Here is a 15,478-nt window from a genome sequence, read left to right on the forward strand (position 1 = left end):
GGGCGCGCGGGGAGGGAGGGCGGTTAAGACCACCAGCGACGCGGAATTACTTTCACGGCGGCGTGGAATGAATTCGCACGGCCAAGCGCTCGGGGGGGCGGCTTTATTGCGGCTGCTGCATGAAAAAAGGTGTTGGACGACTTGGCGGCGCCCGAGGGGAGGAAAAGCTGTGAGAGAATGAAGACGATGAATGACACCTCAGTTTGCAAAAACACCTCAGAGCCTGACAAATTCCGTTTTTTTTTAATTTTTTTATTTTTATGTAGCTTTGGCATCTACGCAGGTTTACTGAAGGGATAAAAATATCATAAGCATCGAAGGGCAGTCCAACCAAAATGACCGCAACACTTTTGGGAAGACACTAACAATGTCATCTCTATGTTCCCTCAAGACTTTTATTGACTTTTTTTTTTATGTTGCTTAAGAAAGCAAAGCATTTTAAAATCCCCCAAATGCGGCTGTGACTGCGATGAGGGAGACAAAGTGCCGCTGAAAACGAGAAAAGGAAGCGATGGGAGTACGGTATCAAGGACGTGTGATGTCGAAGTAGGGATTAGTTCATAAGACCGCTGGCTGGACTGACCGTTGACCTGCAGCACGTGCGTCTGGGAGATGTCCTCGTACCCGTAGGCATGGCAACTGTAGTTCCCCATATGAATGGTCGTCACCTTGGTGATGTAGAGCGAGCCGTCGTCCCCAAAGTCCTTCAACACACACACACACACACACACACACACACAGAGCAGGCGGCAAATGTAGGGAGACTGAAACGAAAAGAAGGTGGGGCGGGGGGGAAGTGAAATGCCGACACAAAGGGGGCCGAGGGACGGGACGCGGGACAATTCCGGGCAGGCTTGATGGAACGCGGCGGGGTGGCGGCGGGATCGCGGGGACCATGAATCAACTCCCGGGCTGGCGTTTGGGAATTTGATCCTTGGTGCTGACAAATTGCAAGGGTTAAAAATATAACAGCCATTAGCTTGACGAATGGGAGCGCTTGTTTGTCGCGGCGGCGCGCGCCCCAGGGGTGGGGTAGCGGCACACATTTTAAGGGCGGATTAAAGCATTATGTTTTGTCTTCCCGCCAAGTGGCGTTTCCCCAAATGTATTCGCTTTAGGGCGGTCGACAATTCTTTTAGTATGACATCAGCGGGGGGGTGGGGGGGAAACAGGCACCGATGGGCCGAGCGATCCGTGGTAGGCATGATTGACGTCGCGTCTTGCGTCCAGTGGCGGCCGAAAAGCAGGAAGTCGGGACCTGTACCGCATTCAACGCAACTCGATCTCATTTCGAAATGCGACTGCATCAGCGCGTAAGTGGGCAGGAATTGATAAAAATGTCTTCTTTCTTGCAAAGTCACACTCTTGCGAGCGTGAAAAGACCTCGAATAGCAAGCGAGTCGATATGCGGGAACTTGACTGAACCGATACGGTGGATCCGTACATTGAAAACAGAAAGTTACGACATTTTGTGTCGCGCTCCCCTTCAAGTGACTTTTCCGTCAACTTTGAATGTCACGGAATCACATTTATTTTCACGTTGGAGTACATTGCGTTCGCTTGGCTGAGCTGTTGCGCACGTTGGACCGAGACGCTAACATTTCTTATCGCCTTAATTTTTTTTGTCCCTGTCCTCTGATTGGAAAGATGAGCGTCGAAAGGCGAAGAAAAGGAAAACGAGGACAGCCGGAATGGGACAAATGCTTTGCGAGCTATTCAGCGAGACTGCGCTGTGACTCGCTGGCATTGTGCGGCAAATGTAAATGGCGGATTCCAAATGGCAGCCAGCATAATGGGATGTTAACCTTTTATTTCATCAAAATGTACAACGCGGCAAATTACACCGGGCCCCGTTATTTCTATCAAGGCTTTTGTGCAGCTAAGGACCTCGGAGGTGGCCGGCGGCTGTGTTGCAAATCATGAAATTCCAATTTGTGATCCGAGATTTGTTCTTTTTTTTTTTTTTTTTTTTTTTGGCCGCTCTGAAGCCTTGAAAGTGTCACCGGCGCGTTTTGCCCCGCCATCTCGAGGCACAGTAAAGACCCTTCATTTCACGTGCCTTTTGTGCGGTTAATCACGTTGCTGCCACTTACATGCAAATACAAAGTGTTGCGCGCTCACGAAATCAAAATGGATTATTCATTGCTTTTATGATGAGTGGCAATTTGCCACATCGTACGTCCAATTTGGCTTCCCGAGACGGTCTTTTGGCGTTAATACGCACAGCGACTCGGATTTAATATTTTCGAAAATGTAAACGCACAAATAGATCATCAAACGTCGACACGCGTCGCAAAGTTCAAGGAACGCCTTTAAATCACGGTTAAAGGAAAATTATACAAACATTTTTCCTTCAAATTAAAAATACTTTTTGTTATGATACCGTACATACGTACAGTACAAATTGTTGATGCGCATCCATACACAAAGCCCAAACACGCTACCATCGTTTCAGCCCCGGCAAAATTGCAAAAGAACGAAAGGAAAGGCAACTTACATTGATATCCTCCAGGTCGAGGAAGTTGAGAACCACGCCGTTCCTCTTCCAGATGATGGGCGGCCGCAGGGTCCCCTGAATGGCGCAGGTGAGCACGGCGCTCAGGCCCACCGTCACCGCCGAGACGCTGACCCGTTGGTCCTCCGCCAGGCTCAGCTGGACCACCTCTGCCGGGGTGGGGGGGCAATGTGTGAATCGGTTCCGCAATCAGGGAGGGAATAATCGTACGATGAGAGGGTAGGCATCACGGAAATGTGCCGATGCGGCAGAACAGCAACCGAGGCTTATTACGTCTCCGGGGGTCCGTCTCATTACTAGCGGAGCGAGGAGGATAAACAGCTGTCCTGAAGTGACTCGGCGCGGGAATAAAAAGAGCATGTGGCCGAGGACTAAATATCATTCTTCTCATTAAGGCAAATTTATGTTCATTTGAATGGTCGCGCATGATTCCGTTCACATTTTTGTGAGGAGACCGGGAGTTATTTTCCACTTTGGCCGCCGTTCATTGACCAGCTGCGGGTACGGTGAATGTTTCCGTGAAGGGTGGAGTTCTCTGCGTGGTGATTTCGAGTAGGCCTTGAAACGACGTGAGGCTACCAGCTTAGGCTTGACAGTTTTGATCGCCTTCTCTTCCCGATCGACACTGCATCAGTGTTGCAAAATTGTTGGCGGGAAATTTTTCTACAGTTCAGTTTGAGAAGCTTTACAGCCGTCACCGCACTCCAACATGTTGTACGATTCATGGCAAGATTCCAGAAACAGGATCTGTTCTTGACAAAAAAAAAACGCAGTGGAAGGCCTGCTACTCTCCCGCCACTCATGGAACCCCAAAAAAATAAAATAAAATAAACCCAGAGAGCAGACTTTCACACAAAGGAAGGAAAAGTCTATCCGGAGGGCCGCGCTGAAACTCAGCATCAAAAGCTCAATTTCAGCTTCGGAGAATGAGAAAGCTTTACTCGTAGCGACTTGAGGTTGCCGAGCGTCGTGCTCGTCTGCTTTGCGCAAACACCTGCTCGATTCAATCTGTCATGCCTGTCTTCATACGTGCCGGGTAAAGGTTCTGAGGTTTGGAAACAGGAGGCAGCGCGCAAGCTCGCCGCATGCAGTTCGCCGAGCCTCCTTTTGCCATCTCTATCTGGTCGTCAGTTCCCGTTCGAGTCGCATTCGGGTTGCGCCGGGAAAGCATCGGCCCTGTGTTGCGTTCTGTGAGAAGTCAAGTCCGGCTTCCCGGTTTGAAGCAATTACGTTGAAGAGACAAATTAGCAAGGCGCGCCACTCAGGCTGCCCGCGCAGGAAGTTATTGGCCTCGGCAGCATCGTCCGTTCCTCTGCTTTCCCTCGTAAACGCGGCAGAGAGGGGACAACAGAGTCGTCAGCTCTCCGCATCAGTAATTCCTCCAGAGATCTCGTACGTGCTCCGCCTGCCATCGCTCTCACTTCCCGTCAGGCACGCTCGCGCGTTCCCGCCTCGCTCGATCGTCGGGCATGCGAGTGTCCCTCTCGTTCTGACTCACGCTACCGTTTTTCACCTCCTCGACCTGTTTTGGGACATTCTAGTCCGTCCACATTTCTCGACCCATTTCAAAAAGATTCCTAGAATCCAGGTCATCCATTTTTCCGCTTTCCCCAAATTCTCACTTTCCCTAGAATTCCACCGCACATAAAAAAAAAAAAAAAAAAAGATTGACGTGAATAACACATTCAGAAATGCTCCTTATCTTTCCCAATTCAAACTGTTCATGGGAACTATTTTCCGCATGACTTGTGTTTCAGAACCACTGCTACAATGACCCCCCCCATCCTCACCGTTAACACTGCTGATTGATTAGCGGAGCTCCCGGAGTCCCTGAATAGTCAATTACTGGCTTCTGTGCAAGGAGGCTATTCCGGGAGAGAAACGGGTGGAGGGAAACTACCGGTGGGGGCATCATTTTAAAGATAATGTCATGACATCCTTGCCCGGCCATGCGGAGCGACACAGAGCGTCCGCCTGTGGATGCGCAATTTGTCCCCTCGCTGTGTCAGAATGGGTTCAAGTCACGGGAGGAAGCCTCGAATAGCTTTACAAGAGACTCTCCCGTTTATTTATCCGCCCGCATGTACGGCGAGCGCCGGACAGCCGAGTGGATGCTCGTTGGCGAACCCGAACCGCCGAGCCTTCGACCGACCCTCCACCTCAACACCATTCGCTGAAGGGAAAATCTCGAATCCCCTCGGGGACCTGTTGAAAGGTGTTTTTGCGGGTCATCTCTCATTTGGCAGCAAGGGAATCAATTTATTAAAGTGATGCTCCCGTCGCGAGCGCGACACAAGAGCTCAGACGCTCCTGATAATCCTTCATCTTGACAGTGAGGAGCACCAAAGCTCCACTGCAGCCGGCCTCTTTCCGACAGCCACGGCTAAGTGGTCTTTCGTGTTCCGGCGAGGGGAGGGGCCGGGGGGGAGAGATATAAAAGCCGACAGTGGGTGTCAGAGGATAGGGGGGGAGGGGGCGGTTTCATCTGACCCAAGGGTCGCAATCCGGAGAGAGAGTGGGAAACGTACAGTATACCGCCGGCATTTTTTATGAGTTGCGGGCCTTTTCTTTTGATGTCGCCCCCTAGCAGAGTGATCGCCCCGGGCTACGTTCGCCGAGTGGGCCGGGATAAAATCTCTGTCCGGCCGATAACGCCTTCGTGAGCTGTCGAGAGCACGCCGAAGCAACAGGCGGTGCTACGACTGCTTATCTCAAGGCCGCTGTAGCCGAGGGTGAGGTGCCGAAAGGAGACTCTGAGACAAAAATAAACAAAACAAAAAGCCCAGGTGCTGAGACTGTATGGTTGGCGAAAATAACCTCAATCCGACCCAACACGAACCGAAACGTCATGTCATCATCTTTATCTCAGAGCTCGTCAGAGGGGCCACAAAAAAATCCCCGCAACATAAATGCCAATCGAGGTGGTCGTCGGCTGACAGCTTTTGTCAGGACGTCCGCCTGACAACCTCCGGTCTCGTCTCAACCACGACACCTTTGCCCTACACGTAAACCTCGCTCACTCTCTCATAGTTTCCTTTAAGCCCCCCGCCCCCCATCTTGTAATCCTCAACCTGATCAAAACGTGCCCTCATCCTACTGAATATGGAGGAGCCGAAACCAAAAGATCTACGAGGTGTCTGCTCGGAGAGCTACAAGCTGTAAAATACTGTCGACTCACTTGTCTTCCCCGTTCAACTCTTTGTAGTGGTGTTCTATAAGAGCCCCCCCCCCCCCTCCGACCGCAGCCCTCCATCCACCCCACCCTTCGTCCGTTTCGACGACCATACTTTAGTCAAGACATAACCGCACGACTATAACTGAGCCATCTGGCCAACTCGCTGACAATCCACAGCGAGCAGATGTTTTCCTTGAAGGGAACAAAAGTTCCCCTGAGAGTATTGGAAGGAAATACGACTTTCTCGGCTGCCATGGCAAAAAAAAAAAAAATAGCTGACAATAGCGAACCAGGGTGAAATTTACAACTCTTTGTTCAAATATACATTGACTAACATTGTCAAGGATATCAAGCAGAGTTGCGAGACCCGGAGTGAAAGAAAAAAATAGTCAATTTCAGGACTTGGAGGATTTGCTTGTTTCAAACGCGACTCGACAGGTTGGTACATCGCATTCATCTCAGAGTTTATCTTCCTGGCAGCTGGTCAAGCTTCATGTCAGCGATCAGGCGAGAGCGCGATCAAGTTAGAAAATACGGAGATTGCTTTGGGAGCATTCGGGGGAAAACTGTGGGGTCGGGAATGTGTCTTTACAGCGAGCGAGTGCAAAGCAGATCCTGACTGCACAAGATTCTACGACTCCATTTATGACTCGCGCCACTCAAGGAATGACTTGACTTGAATGTTTACATTCGGCTGTCGCTGGCAGCCGGCTGAGCGACGTTAACATCGAACCGAGAGCAAGTCAAACTAAGCTTCGCGTCACTTGTTTTTACGAGCTTGGGACCCGTTAAAAAAAAAAAAAAAGTGTGATGATGAAGGTTTTAGTCACAAGTACAGATACGGAGTGCAAAGCGTCAGCGGACATGACTAGACGGCAACTTGAGACTTGGTTATATGTACGACGTACTCCCAATTCTGGTACCAAATGTATTGATTGGCGTACTACCATATTTTGACGCCTTGATTGGTGGACACACAGAAAGGAAACCAAATGCCAGATTGTATTCGGTGCACCATCGGTTAAATTGGCTCCAACGCTCCCCTCGGTAGCAAAGCAACGAGGAAGCAAAATTCTTCCCGATATGAAGACCGCAGTAGAAGAAAAAAGGCTATCGGGGGTCAAAGTCAAGCCTCGGATTTGCATGTGTGCGGTTAATTAGACACGAAAAGTTGGCCGGAAAGGAAGAAAAGCCGAGCGGCGCAGGGGAGCGACTACCCTGCGTGTAATGACGGCAGATAGCGCGAGATTTGTCCGACGACCAGCTCATCGCCCGCCGGGAGGTCAGGACGATGATTTGACATGATCTCGGCGCTTGGCGCTTCCCAGCGTCGAGTGCAATTTGTCTTCCAAGGAGATCATCGTGCCAAAGCTGATATTAGTCACTTTGGCGTGTCTGGAGCGAGGATTAAAGTCGACTCGCAATTAAGGTTCTAAATTTAGACTTTCATCTCAGGATGAAATAAATTGTCTTTTTCCACACACACACACACACACACACAAAAAAAAAAAAAGATCACGCTCATCATGATAAGATGTTCAAATCAATTATCTCTTCTGTGAAAGGGATAGCACAAAACATACACGGACGTGTGTGAAAGGTGATTTTTTTTCTCCCCCCCCCACCGGGCGAATCAGTTGAGCTGTGCTCTATCGGAAAAATGGCAACTTCTCAAGTTGACGAAATCCTTATCTTCCGTACGAGAACTACAAAGCCTTCTTCGTGAGGTCAGGTAATGACACCCCCTCTCCTTCCGCGGAGGTCGACTCTCCGTGTCTGAGTGTATAAATCCCCGCACGGCAGCGCTGCACAGTGGCTGCACAATAAGTGTATTGCCGCCATAAAACGAATTGATGGCCGCCGAGGTTTGGCGCTTGTGTTTCTTCATTCAGCCGCGCAGTAAATGATTGCTTCCCTGCCCCGCCTGTGCTCATCTCCGCCTTACATCAAGACTCCCGTGTTCCATCTGCCCCGCAGTGTGTGTGCGCTCTGGTGGGAGTGAGGCGGGGCAGATGGCGGCGGTGTTTGTGGTTGGGGGGAAGGGGGGGGGGGGGGGTTAGGGTCCATCACGTCTTTCTGCGCCCCCAATTGTTGATCGCGCACTTCCTTTACTGCAGCTCTTTGTTTCCTCTCCTACTCTGGGTAACGGCGCCGCTCGCACTAAATAAATGATTCCGATATTAAACAGACAGGCGGCAGTTGCCATGACAACCGGGCCCGGCTATTCCTTGGCAATTGTATAGCAAGCTGGCGGCCGGAATAACGCCGGCGAAGAAGGAATTCCCGTCTTTATGATTGCGATTGTGGCTTCGGAGGTGATTATTGGGAGACACAAGACCAGCCCCCGTGCCTTTTTCCACTGCACGGTATCGAATCAGCTCGACTTCTTGAGAGTCGCCGCAGTGTCTCCGTGGCTGGGAAATCACTGACATGAGCCTTCACCTCGAGAGAAACATTCCTCAGGGAAATGTTTAAGGCCCACTCATTTTCTAGATTCGATAAAACTCCTCATGGAATACAGCACTTGCATGTTTTCCTTTTCCAAAACTTTTGTCCAATAGGGCGACAGTCTGCAGGGAAGCGTTAAGTCCCTTTCATTCGCGTGAAAAAAAAATCCCATTTTAAAAAAGGCTCTTGCAAGCAATGTCAGTTGTCCGAATACTTTTGTCAACATAAAACATTGTTTCCTCTCTCTCTCTCTCTCTCTCTCTCTCTCTCTCTCTCTCTCTCTCTCTGTCTACTTGGCCGTAATTCTCGTTTCCTCCTCCAGCTTCTGCCCCACTGCTCTAGTGATTAATTAGTCAAATGTGCCTCCACCGCAGCGTCGCTTCCACCGCGGTGTAATTCCACCGTTAGACGGGAGTAAACAAGCAAGGGAAAATGACGAGAAGAAGAAAAAGGAGAAAACAACGGGAAAGTCATCCTCATTAAGAGGCTTGCCGGGCGCGGGCTCTTTATAATGAGAAAGTTGGGAAAGTGGCATGCAAAGTCGGCCGCTTTAAAATTCACCGCCATCCCTCGCCCGTCCGTCCGTCTCTGCAGCATTCTCCCGGGCCAGACCGTCCGCTTCGGACTTGGACCAAAATTTTGGTGGAAATGTTCACGTACGCAACGACAGACAGTACATTGTGTAAACCCCCCCTTATGTCGCCAAGTTAACAGGAGCTGTCGAGCAGATCGGTTCTCTTCCTGCTAGCAAGCGGCTAATTGCTTCTGGCTAAGACAGGGAAGCTCATTCCCGTGTTGGTGTTGTTTCTCTTCTGGAAAATAAATGAAAAGGAGGTTGTTTGGCTCGGAATTGCCTTCTCAAAACAGGCTAATGTCCAAGACAAATGTGCTTCTCCATCCTTGGGTATTTTGATAAAAGTACATCACCGAAACCCTGGGAACAGGTTTAGAGTCCTCTTTAATAAAACACCGCATGGATGGATAAAAACAAAACAAAACAAATGGTGAATGGCTTTTTAAAACAGGCTCCGCGTCTGCTTTCACCGGCTTTTGGGTTCTCATATTGTCGGGGAATTAGGGTGTATGTAATTAGATGAAGCGGGCGGTGTCAGAGGTGCTGCGTTTCAAAGGCGGCGGCGGATTAGACGGCTGAGCAGGTGCCTTGGTGGATAAAAAAAAAAAAAGGAGCGATCCGCCCGAGCTCACGTTCTTTGTGCTTCGTCAGTGAGGAGATACATGGTCGTATCAGCGTGCTATTGGTGTCACTCGCGAGCGACCTTCCGCCGGATGTCTGGCGGATGCGTTTTATCGTCGCCGACACCAGGCAGATTTCGGCGGGAGCATTACCGAATAAGACTGGCAACGTTTTGAGACCTATTTGCTTGCGTTTTCTGTGTTTGATGCTTGCATGCTAACGTAGCAGCCACCAAGACTGCGGTGGATTAGCAAAGCACAATGCGTTTCGGGGAAACGTCAATTTGGAGGGATTGCCGTAGGAAAAAATAAATAAATAAAATCAGTGGAAACTGTTTTCATACACCTTCATATTTGTGCCATTGCTTTTTCAACAAATGTCTTTGTATAAATCGTCAGCTAACATTAGCGCTAGCACCAAGCGCTTCCAGTACAAGCGAGGAGAGTTTGTCTGAGCGAAATGGGGTTCATGTTTTTTTTTTTTTTAAACTACCAATTTATCCCGCTATCCACAAAACATGGAGCCAATTAAAAATATGAATAATGCGTCATAAAAAAAAAAAAAATAAATAAAAAAAGTTAAATGACTCACGGAAGGCGGTGTAGAACTCCTGCAGGCTGAGGTGTCGGTCGTTGTTGTAGTCGTCGTAGCGCAGAAGATCCTGCATGGTGCAGTGCAGTAAGGTGTCGTCCACGTGCTCCTTCATGGAGATCTAACATACAAGAAAAATATTGAAGTGCATTTTTCACCCACCCCAAAAAAAAAAACAATGAATACAAAAAAATTAACTGAATAAAAGCTACAATACAGTTTAAGTAACAAAAATATGGACTGTCATGTCAACCACAGTACAATAGCAACTAAAATAGTTGCAAAGTGCTGGCATGAGTACATTTCCTATGGTGGTTTGCCTTCCATGTTAGTTTTTTTTTTTTTCCCCCATCCTGCAGCCACGATTTTGCCGCCTTCAAAATGCCCCCGTCCCGGTTTATCTCTTCCAATTGATTGTCTACAGTAGCGCTGCGCATGTGTTGAGGCGGATTAGCGGGACGTGACAAATTTAATTAATATATTTTGGGGCCTCCGGCGGGCTACCGCCGCGTGTTCCACTGATAGCGTCTGATCTGACCGTGGGCGCGCACATTAAACACTCCCTGCGACCAAAGTGCATGACTTTTTTTTTTCCCGCCGCAAAGACCACCGGCGCTTGTGTCTGTTTTGAGGGGCGACTGCAATTCATCTCTATTTACATTCCGCGACAAAGCCGTCGGAAGCCTTTTCAGGGCCTCGTTGGCATTAATATTCGCCAATTGTCGTCATCTTTGGCTGCATCTCAACGTGATACACCTGCGAAATAAAAATAACGAAATGATGATTCTTCTTATTATTTTTTTTTTTTGTCTGGAAAAAGTCAGCCATAAATCACTATGGAGTTTTTAATTTTAAACAACCAAGCGCTACGTCGGCAACAATGGCGGCGAGGTGACAGAAGATTAATTACTTGCAATGTTTTATTCAGATTTGGCAGGCGCTTATTAATTTTAACGCGGGATTGTTTTTGTTTTTTAACGCTTGACACCACTCAGCCCGAGCTGTATTTTTATTGTTTTTAAGGGTAGGATGATTAACTGTGAGCTATGGGAATTGAGATGAATAGACCACCCCTTTGCCCCCACAAATAAAAAAATATAAATCGATAGGTTCTGTTTGTGTTGTTTTGGTTCCTCATTTTTCTGATTTAGTTTCGAACTTAACAGAAAGTCAATGAAAGTCAAGTGCTCACACTTTAAAACGCTCTTGGAGTCGGTAGCACACTTTCAAACGATCACAACTTGCACTCGGTGCACTCGAAATGCTAACGCTAACACACCAACACACGGCCGCTTTCGTAACACGAGTTTAGCCAGCCCCGCTCTATGAGCTCGTCAAGCCACAAACAATACGAAAGATCAACCGGGAATATCAGTTCACGTTGGCCGCCGCCCACCTTCTCCAGTTCCTCGGCAACCAGTCGTCCATCGTGGTTCACATCCAAGTACTTGAACATGGTGTCCACCAGCGCCCGCCTGGCCTCCATGTCCCTCTGCCGGTTGCGTTCCGTTTCAGGGTTTCCCCGGGTGGTCTTCATATCCAGCAGCAAGCTCTTCAGACGGTTGTACTCCGACATGGTGCACGCGTTACCTGCCACACAGGAAAACTCAAGCTGATTCGGCTGAATCTGTTCATGGATTCATACGAGCCGACTCAAAACGATTCCAGTCAACGCCTTCGCTCACTCAACTAAAATGACTGAAGGGAAAATGGATGACTTAATTGGATTCAAAGCAATGAATCTGCTCCCGGACTCACCAAATCATCTTTTGACCGACACGAGTTGGCAAACTTACTGACAACTTGGGATGATTTGAGTGATTTTTGTACAGTCATATCCTTTTTTTGGCACTTGTTGCATAACACGGACTCATTTGCATAATTTGACAGCGCGTCAGCTCCAGTTAATTACGAGTAATCCACGTGAAGACAAAAGGTAAACATCCGCGTTGAGAGCAGCTCAAGATCCTCGTCCTCCTTTTTTGGGGGGGGGGGGGATTATGACGCCTTCTCACCACCAGACGATATGACGCTTTTCAGAAATGGAGAGGCCCAAATTAATCGCGGGTGGCGGTGGCGGCGCCGGCGGCATTATTTTCTCCGACAAGCTCTTCCAAAATCAATTAGGACGCCAAACACGTCTGCCGCACACTACGAGTGGGTCTTGATGCCGGTGGAGGGAGGATGCGTAAATAAACGACAGACGGTGGCAGCGGGATTGTTTTTTTTGTTTTTTTTAACCTGCTAAGCATTTTGACAGGAAAAGGGAAAGTCTGTCCTATATGAATAAGTCACCGTCTGCAGGCGGTGCGACAACTTTCACACCTAATCAACAAACCACAGTGTGCAATAATCTGAAATTTTGTGATGTCACTGTCGCGCAACAATTACCTGCTGCCAGGCACTTGAATCTGCCTGAAATAGTTTTTTTTTTTTTTTTTAAACCACTGTTGATTTTAGACACTTAACATTTGTCGAGATTTCATACATTTTGCGTGAATTCCATCTGATTTTTTTTTTGTAAAGAAACGTGACAAATCACGTTCACACTCAACTTTCAAATAATTTCATAATAAAGTGACATTTTTAGGCCTCATATGAGGACGGTGTTGAAGCATATTTAGCATTGTCCTCGCATCGCAGCGACAAAGGCAAATGACGCCACTTGGTAAAGGCAGTCATGCCAGAAGATAAACACGTTATGCAGAAGTGCAAGTTAGCTGACCAACAAACACTCCCCCGCTGCTGTGAATCAAACTCAGGGTGACCCAGCATCAAATCTGCCACATGGCAAACCTTTTCGTGGTTGAAATAAGTCGCGTTTTAACGATTTGCGGGAGTGTTGGAACATGATACAGCAAAAGGTGGGAAGCGAGGAAGTCACGCTAATATGCTAACAGTGTAACGATTAAGTGGGGCCTGGACAAAGGCAAATGACGCCACTTGGTAAAGGCAGTCATGCCAGAAGATAAACACGGTTGATTTAGCTGGGAAATAATTAGCCGGCGTCCGCTGTGGCGAACAGGAACAAGCTGAGGCTGTTACCAATGAATAGGCCTTCTTGTTTTGACCTCAACGAGACTCATTTTTTACATTTGTCATTCCCCTGTATGAGATATGGGTTTGGTTAGCCACGGGCGGGTGCGCTGAAACGAGGTCGCCATTAGAGAGGCGTGGCGGTGCTGCTGCTGCTGGCAGCAGGTAGGGGGGAAAAAAAAAGAGAGAGAGACTGAAGAACAACGGGGCCATTAAGTAAGAAAAGGGAGCTAATGAAGGGGCAAATTAACAAAACGCAAAAATCAACAAACGACGCGTAACTCACCGTCGCCTTTTGTTGATCATTTAGCCTCGGCTAAACAGGTCACAAATCAACTCGAAATCAAGAACCGAACTCCATTCGCCACCTACCATACTTCAACATTGATGCAAAAGATGGCATTGATTTATTTATGTGAATGCCTTTAATAAATCACAGATTTGTTTTTTTTCCAATTTAAAAACGTTAAAAAAAAAAAAAAAACATCAGCAAAGCGTAGTTTGTGTCATTTTCAAGTAATTTGAAGTATATTTGATGGAAAATCAAGACCTGTACCGAATGGAGGCGTGGCGTCTATGAGAAAGGAGGCAACTAGTTGAGAAAATGCAACATTTCTGAACTGTCCACGCCACACTTGTTCTCTTTGACTTCCATTTTTAAAAATGTCAACATTAGCCTATCTCGGCACCTCACTTTTTCAGGTTTGAATTATTTTGGAAACACGGCGCTTAATTAGATGGAAGGCAACTGCTTGACAAAATACAAATACAAAAAGGTATCGATTCCAGTGCTTAACTACGTTTCACATTTTTATTTCGACGTTGGCCTATCAAGGAAGCAAACGAGTCGGGCTGCTTCCTTCGCAGGAAGCTAACAAACATAAACAGCAGTGATGCTTTTTCCCATTCAACTGTGCGTGAACCCTCAGGACGACTTGAGGCGGAGCTTAACATGTGAAAAATGCGTATCGGGGGGCTTCGCTGGAGTTTACTGCAAAACTCCGGAGATTTGCGGAATAATGAATGGAGCGGGAGCAATTAGCCAACGAGGAAGGAAGGAATGAAGGAAGGAAGGAAGGACGGACGGGGAAATAGCGTAATTAACATTGCAAGCAGAGGATTAACTGCCATCTTCACGTTCATAATGAGTCAAAAAAGACAAAAGTTATTATTTTTGGCCACGTCTCCATCGAAGCAATAAAATAAGTCTGCTAATTTTGTTCGCTCAGACACACTTCATTTCTTCATATACTCTCCATACCCCCCAAAAATAATAAAAAGAAATCATCTTCATTGCTACTCTCTCGGTAAGATGGTCTTTTTTTTTTTTTTTTGATGATGAATGCACCGACATGGCCGCCATTAAAAAGTAAGATAGCGGGAAAAAGAATCTTGCTGACGCGAGTCAAAAGTCACTTAGGCGTGCGCGAATTCAGCTTTGACCTCAGATGCACTTTCTTGGACATTGTTAAAAAAAAAAAAAAAAACAACAAAAACTTTCGGTCTGCTCTTTGATGGAGAAAATGCTAGAAATTGAGACTAGATTTAAAAAAAAATCGAGAAAATGCGGTAAAACGATGCTCATAGTTAATTCACTCGGACTAGTTCTGGCATAAAATCAAATGCAAGACAACCCACCAAAATACTGGACGTTAAAATACAATTGAAAACGTTGATTCCTCTTCATTTGTGTCGTCATGAGCTGACGGTATCACACTACCTTCTTGTGGCCAAGGCGGAGGGAGCAGCCCAATGAATTAAATTGCAGCAATAAATCACGATTGGCAATTTCATTCAAAAGTGCTCTTTTTCCTGATTCGAAAACATATTCTGGACATTTTTTTTTAGGAACGCTAGAAAAGATGACTGGCATTTCCCTGTGAGTGTTTTGGGTTACAAGCATGGTCATGGAATTTTACGCTCAAAACATGCGCTAGCGTGCACGGATGATTACTGTATTGTTTAAGCGAGCATTTTTACTGTGCCTGCGTCCACTAATACAATGCGTCTTGTGTATGTGTTAAATCCAGAAATAGCTTCCGGAACTGACACTTTGCCTTTGAATACGGTGCGCCGTATGGTCGTGAAAATACGGTAACTTCTTTCAACAAAACGGGATGGGTTTGGAACTTTTCGGTTGCCATCCAGTTTTATGTTATCCCCATTTCCATAAGATCTGTCCCACCTCCGTTGCGGCCTCGGTTTCACGTCGTCTCCTCGTCCCATGTCAGAGCCATTTATAGCCATCAGTGACACAGGGAAAAAAAAAAAAAAAATCTAATCTTAAAAATTACAGTCCCATCCAGTTTTATGTTATCCCCATTTCCATAAGATCTGTCCCACCTCCGTTGCGGCCTCGGTTTCACGTCGTCTCCTCGTCCCATGTCAGAGCCATTTATAGCCATCAGTGACACAGGGAAAAAAAAAAAAAAATGGCGGAAACTCTCCGATGAATTAGCAGACAGGAGGTGGTCTTGGCGCACTAAACTAGGCCCCCCGCCGAGTCACGTGTTCTCCC

General features: G+C 47.4%; 1 protein-coding gene and 1 long non-coding RNA gene across 3 annotated transcripts in view; one reads left to right on the top strand and one right to left on the bottom strand.

Moving 5' to 3' along the window:
• Positions 1–15,478, top strand: part of LOC109515685 (uncharacterized) — a 155,616-nt gene that overhangs the window by 35,535 nt on the left and 104,603 nt on the right. The window lies entirely within an intron of this gene.
• Positions 1–15,478, bottom strand: part of fstl4 (follistatin-like 4) — a 104,618-nt gene that overhangs the window by 12,569 nt on the left and 76,571 nt on the right. The window contains exons 5-8 of the mRNA XM_019869651.1: positions 11,321–11,514; positions 9,925–10,045; positions 2,498–2,664; positions 584–704 (exon numbers count right to left, since the gene is read on the bottom strand). Coding sequence (XP_019725210.1) covers positions 584–704; positions 2,498–2,664; positions 9,925–10,045; positions 11,321–11,514 — 603 coding nt within the window. The remainder of the gene's footprint in view (positions 1–583; positions 705–2,497; positions 2,665–9,924; positions 10,046–11,320; positions 11,515–15,478) is intronic.

This window comes from Hippocampus comes, unplaced genomic scaffold (genome assembly GCF_001891065.2).
Source record: "Hippocampus comes isolate QL1 unplaced genomic scaffold, H_comes_QL1_v1.1 scaffold109, whole genome shotgun sequence".
NCBI lineage: Eukaryota > Metazoa > Chordata > Actinopteri > Syngnathiformes > Syngnathidae > Hippocampus > Hippocampus comes.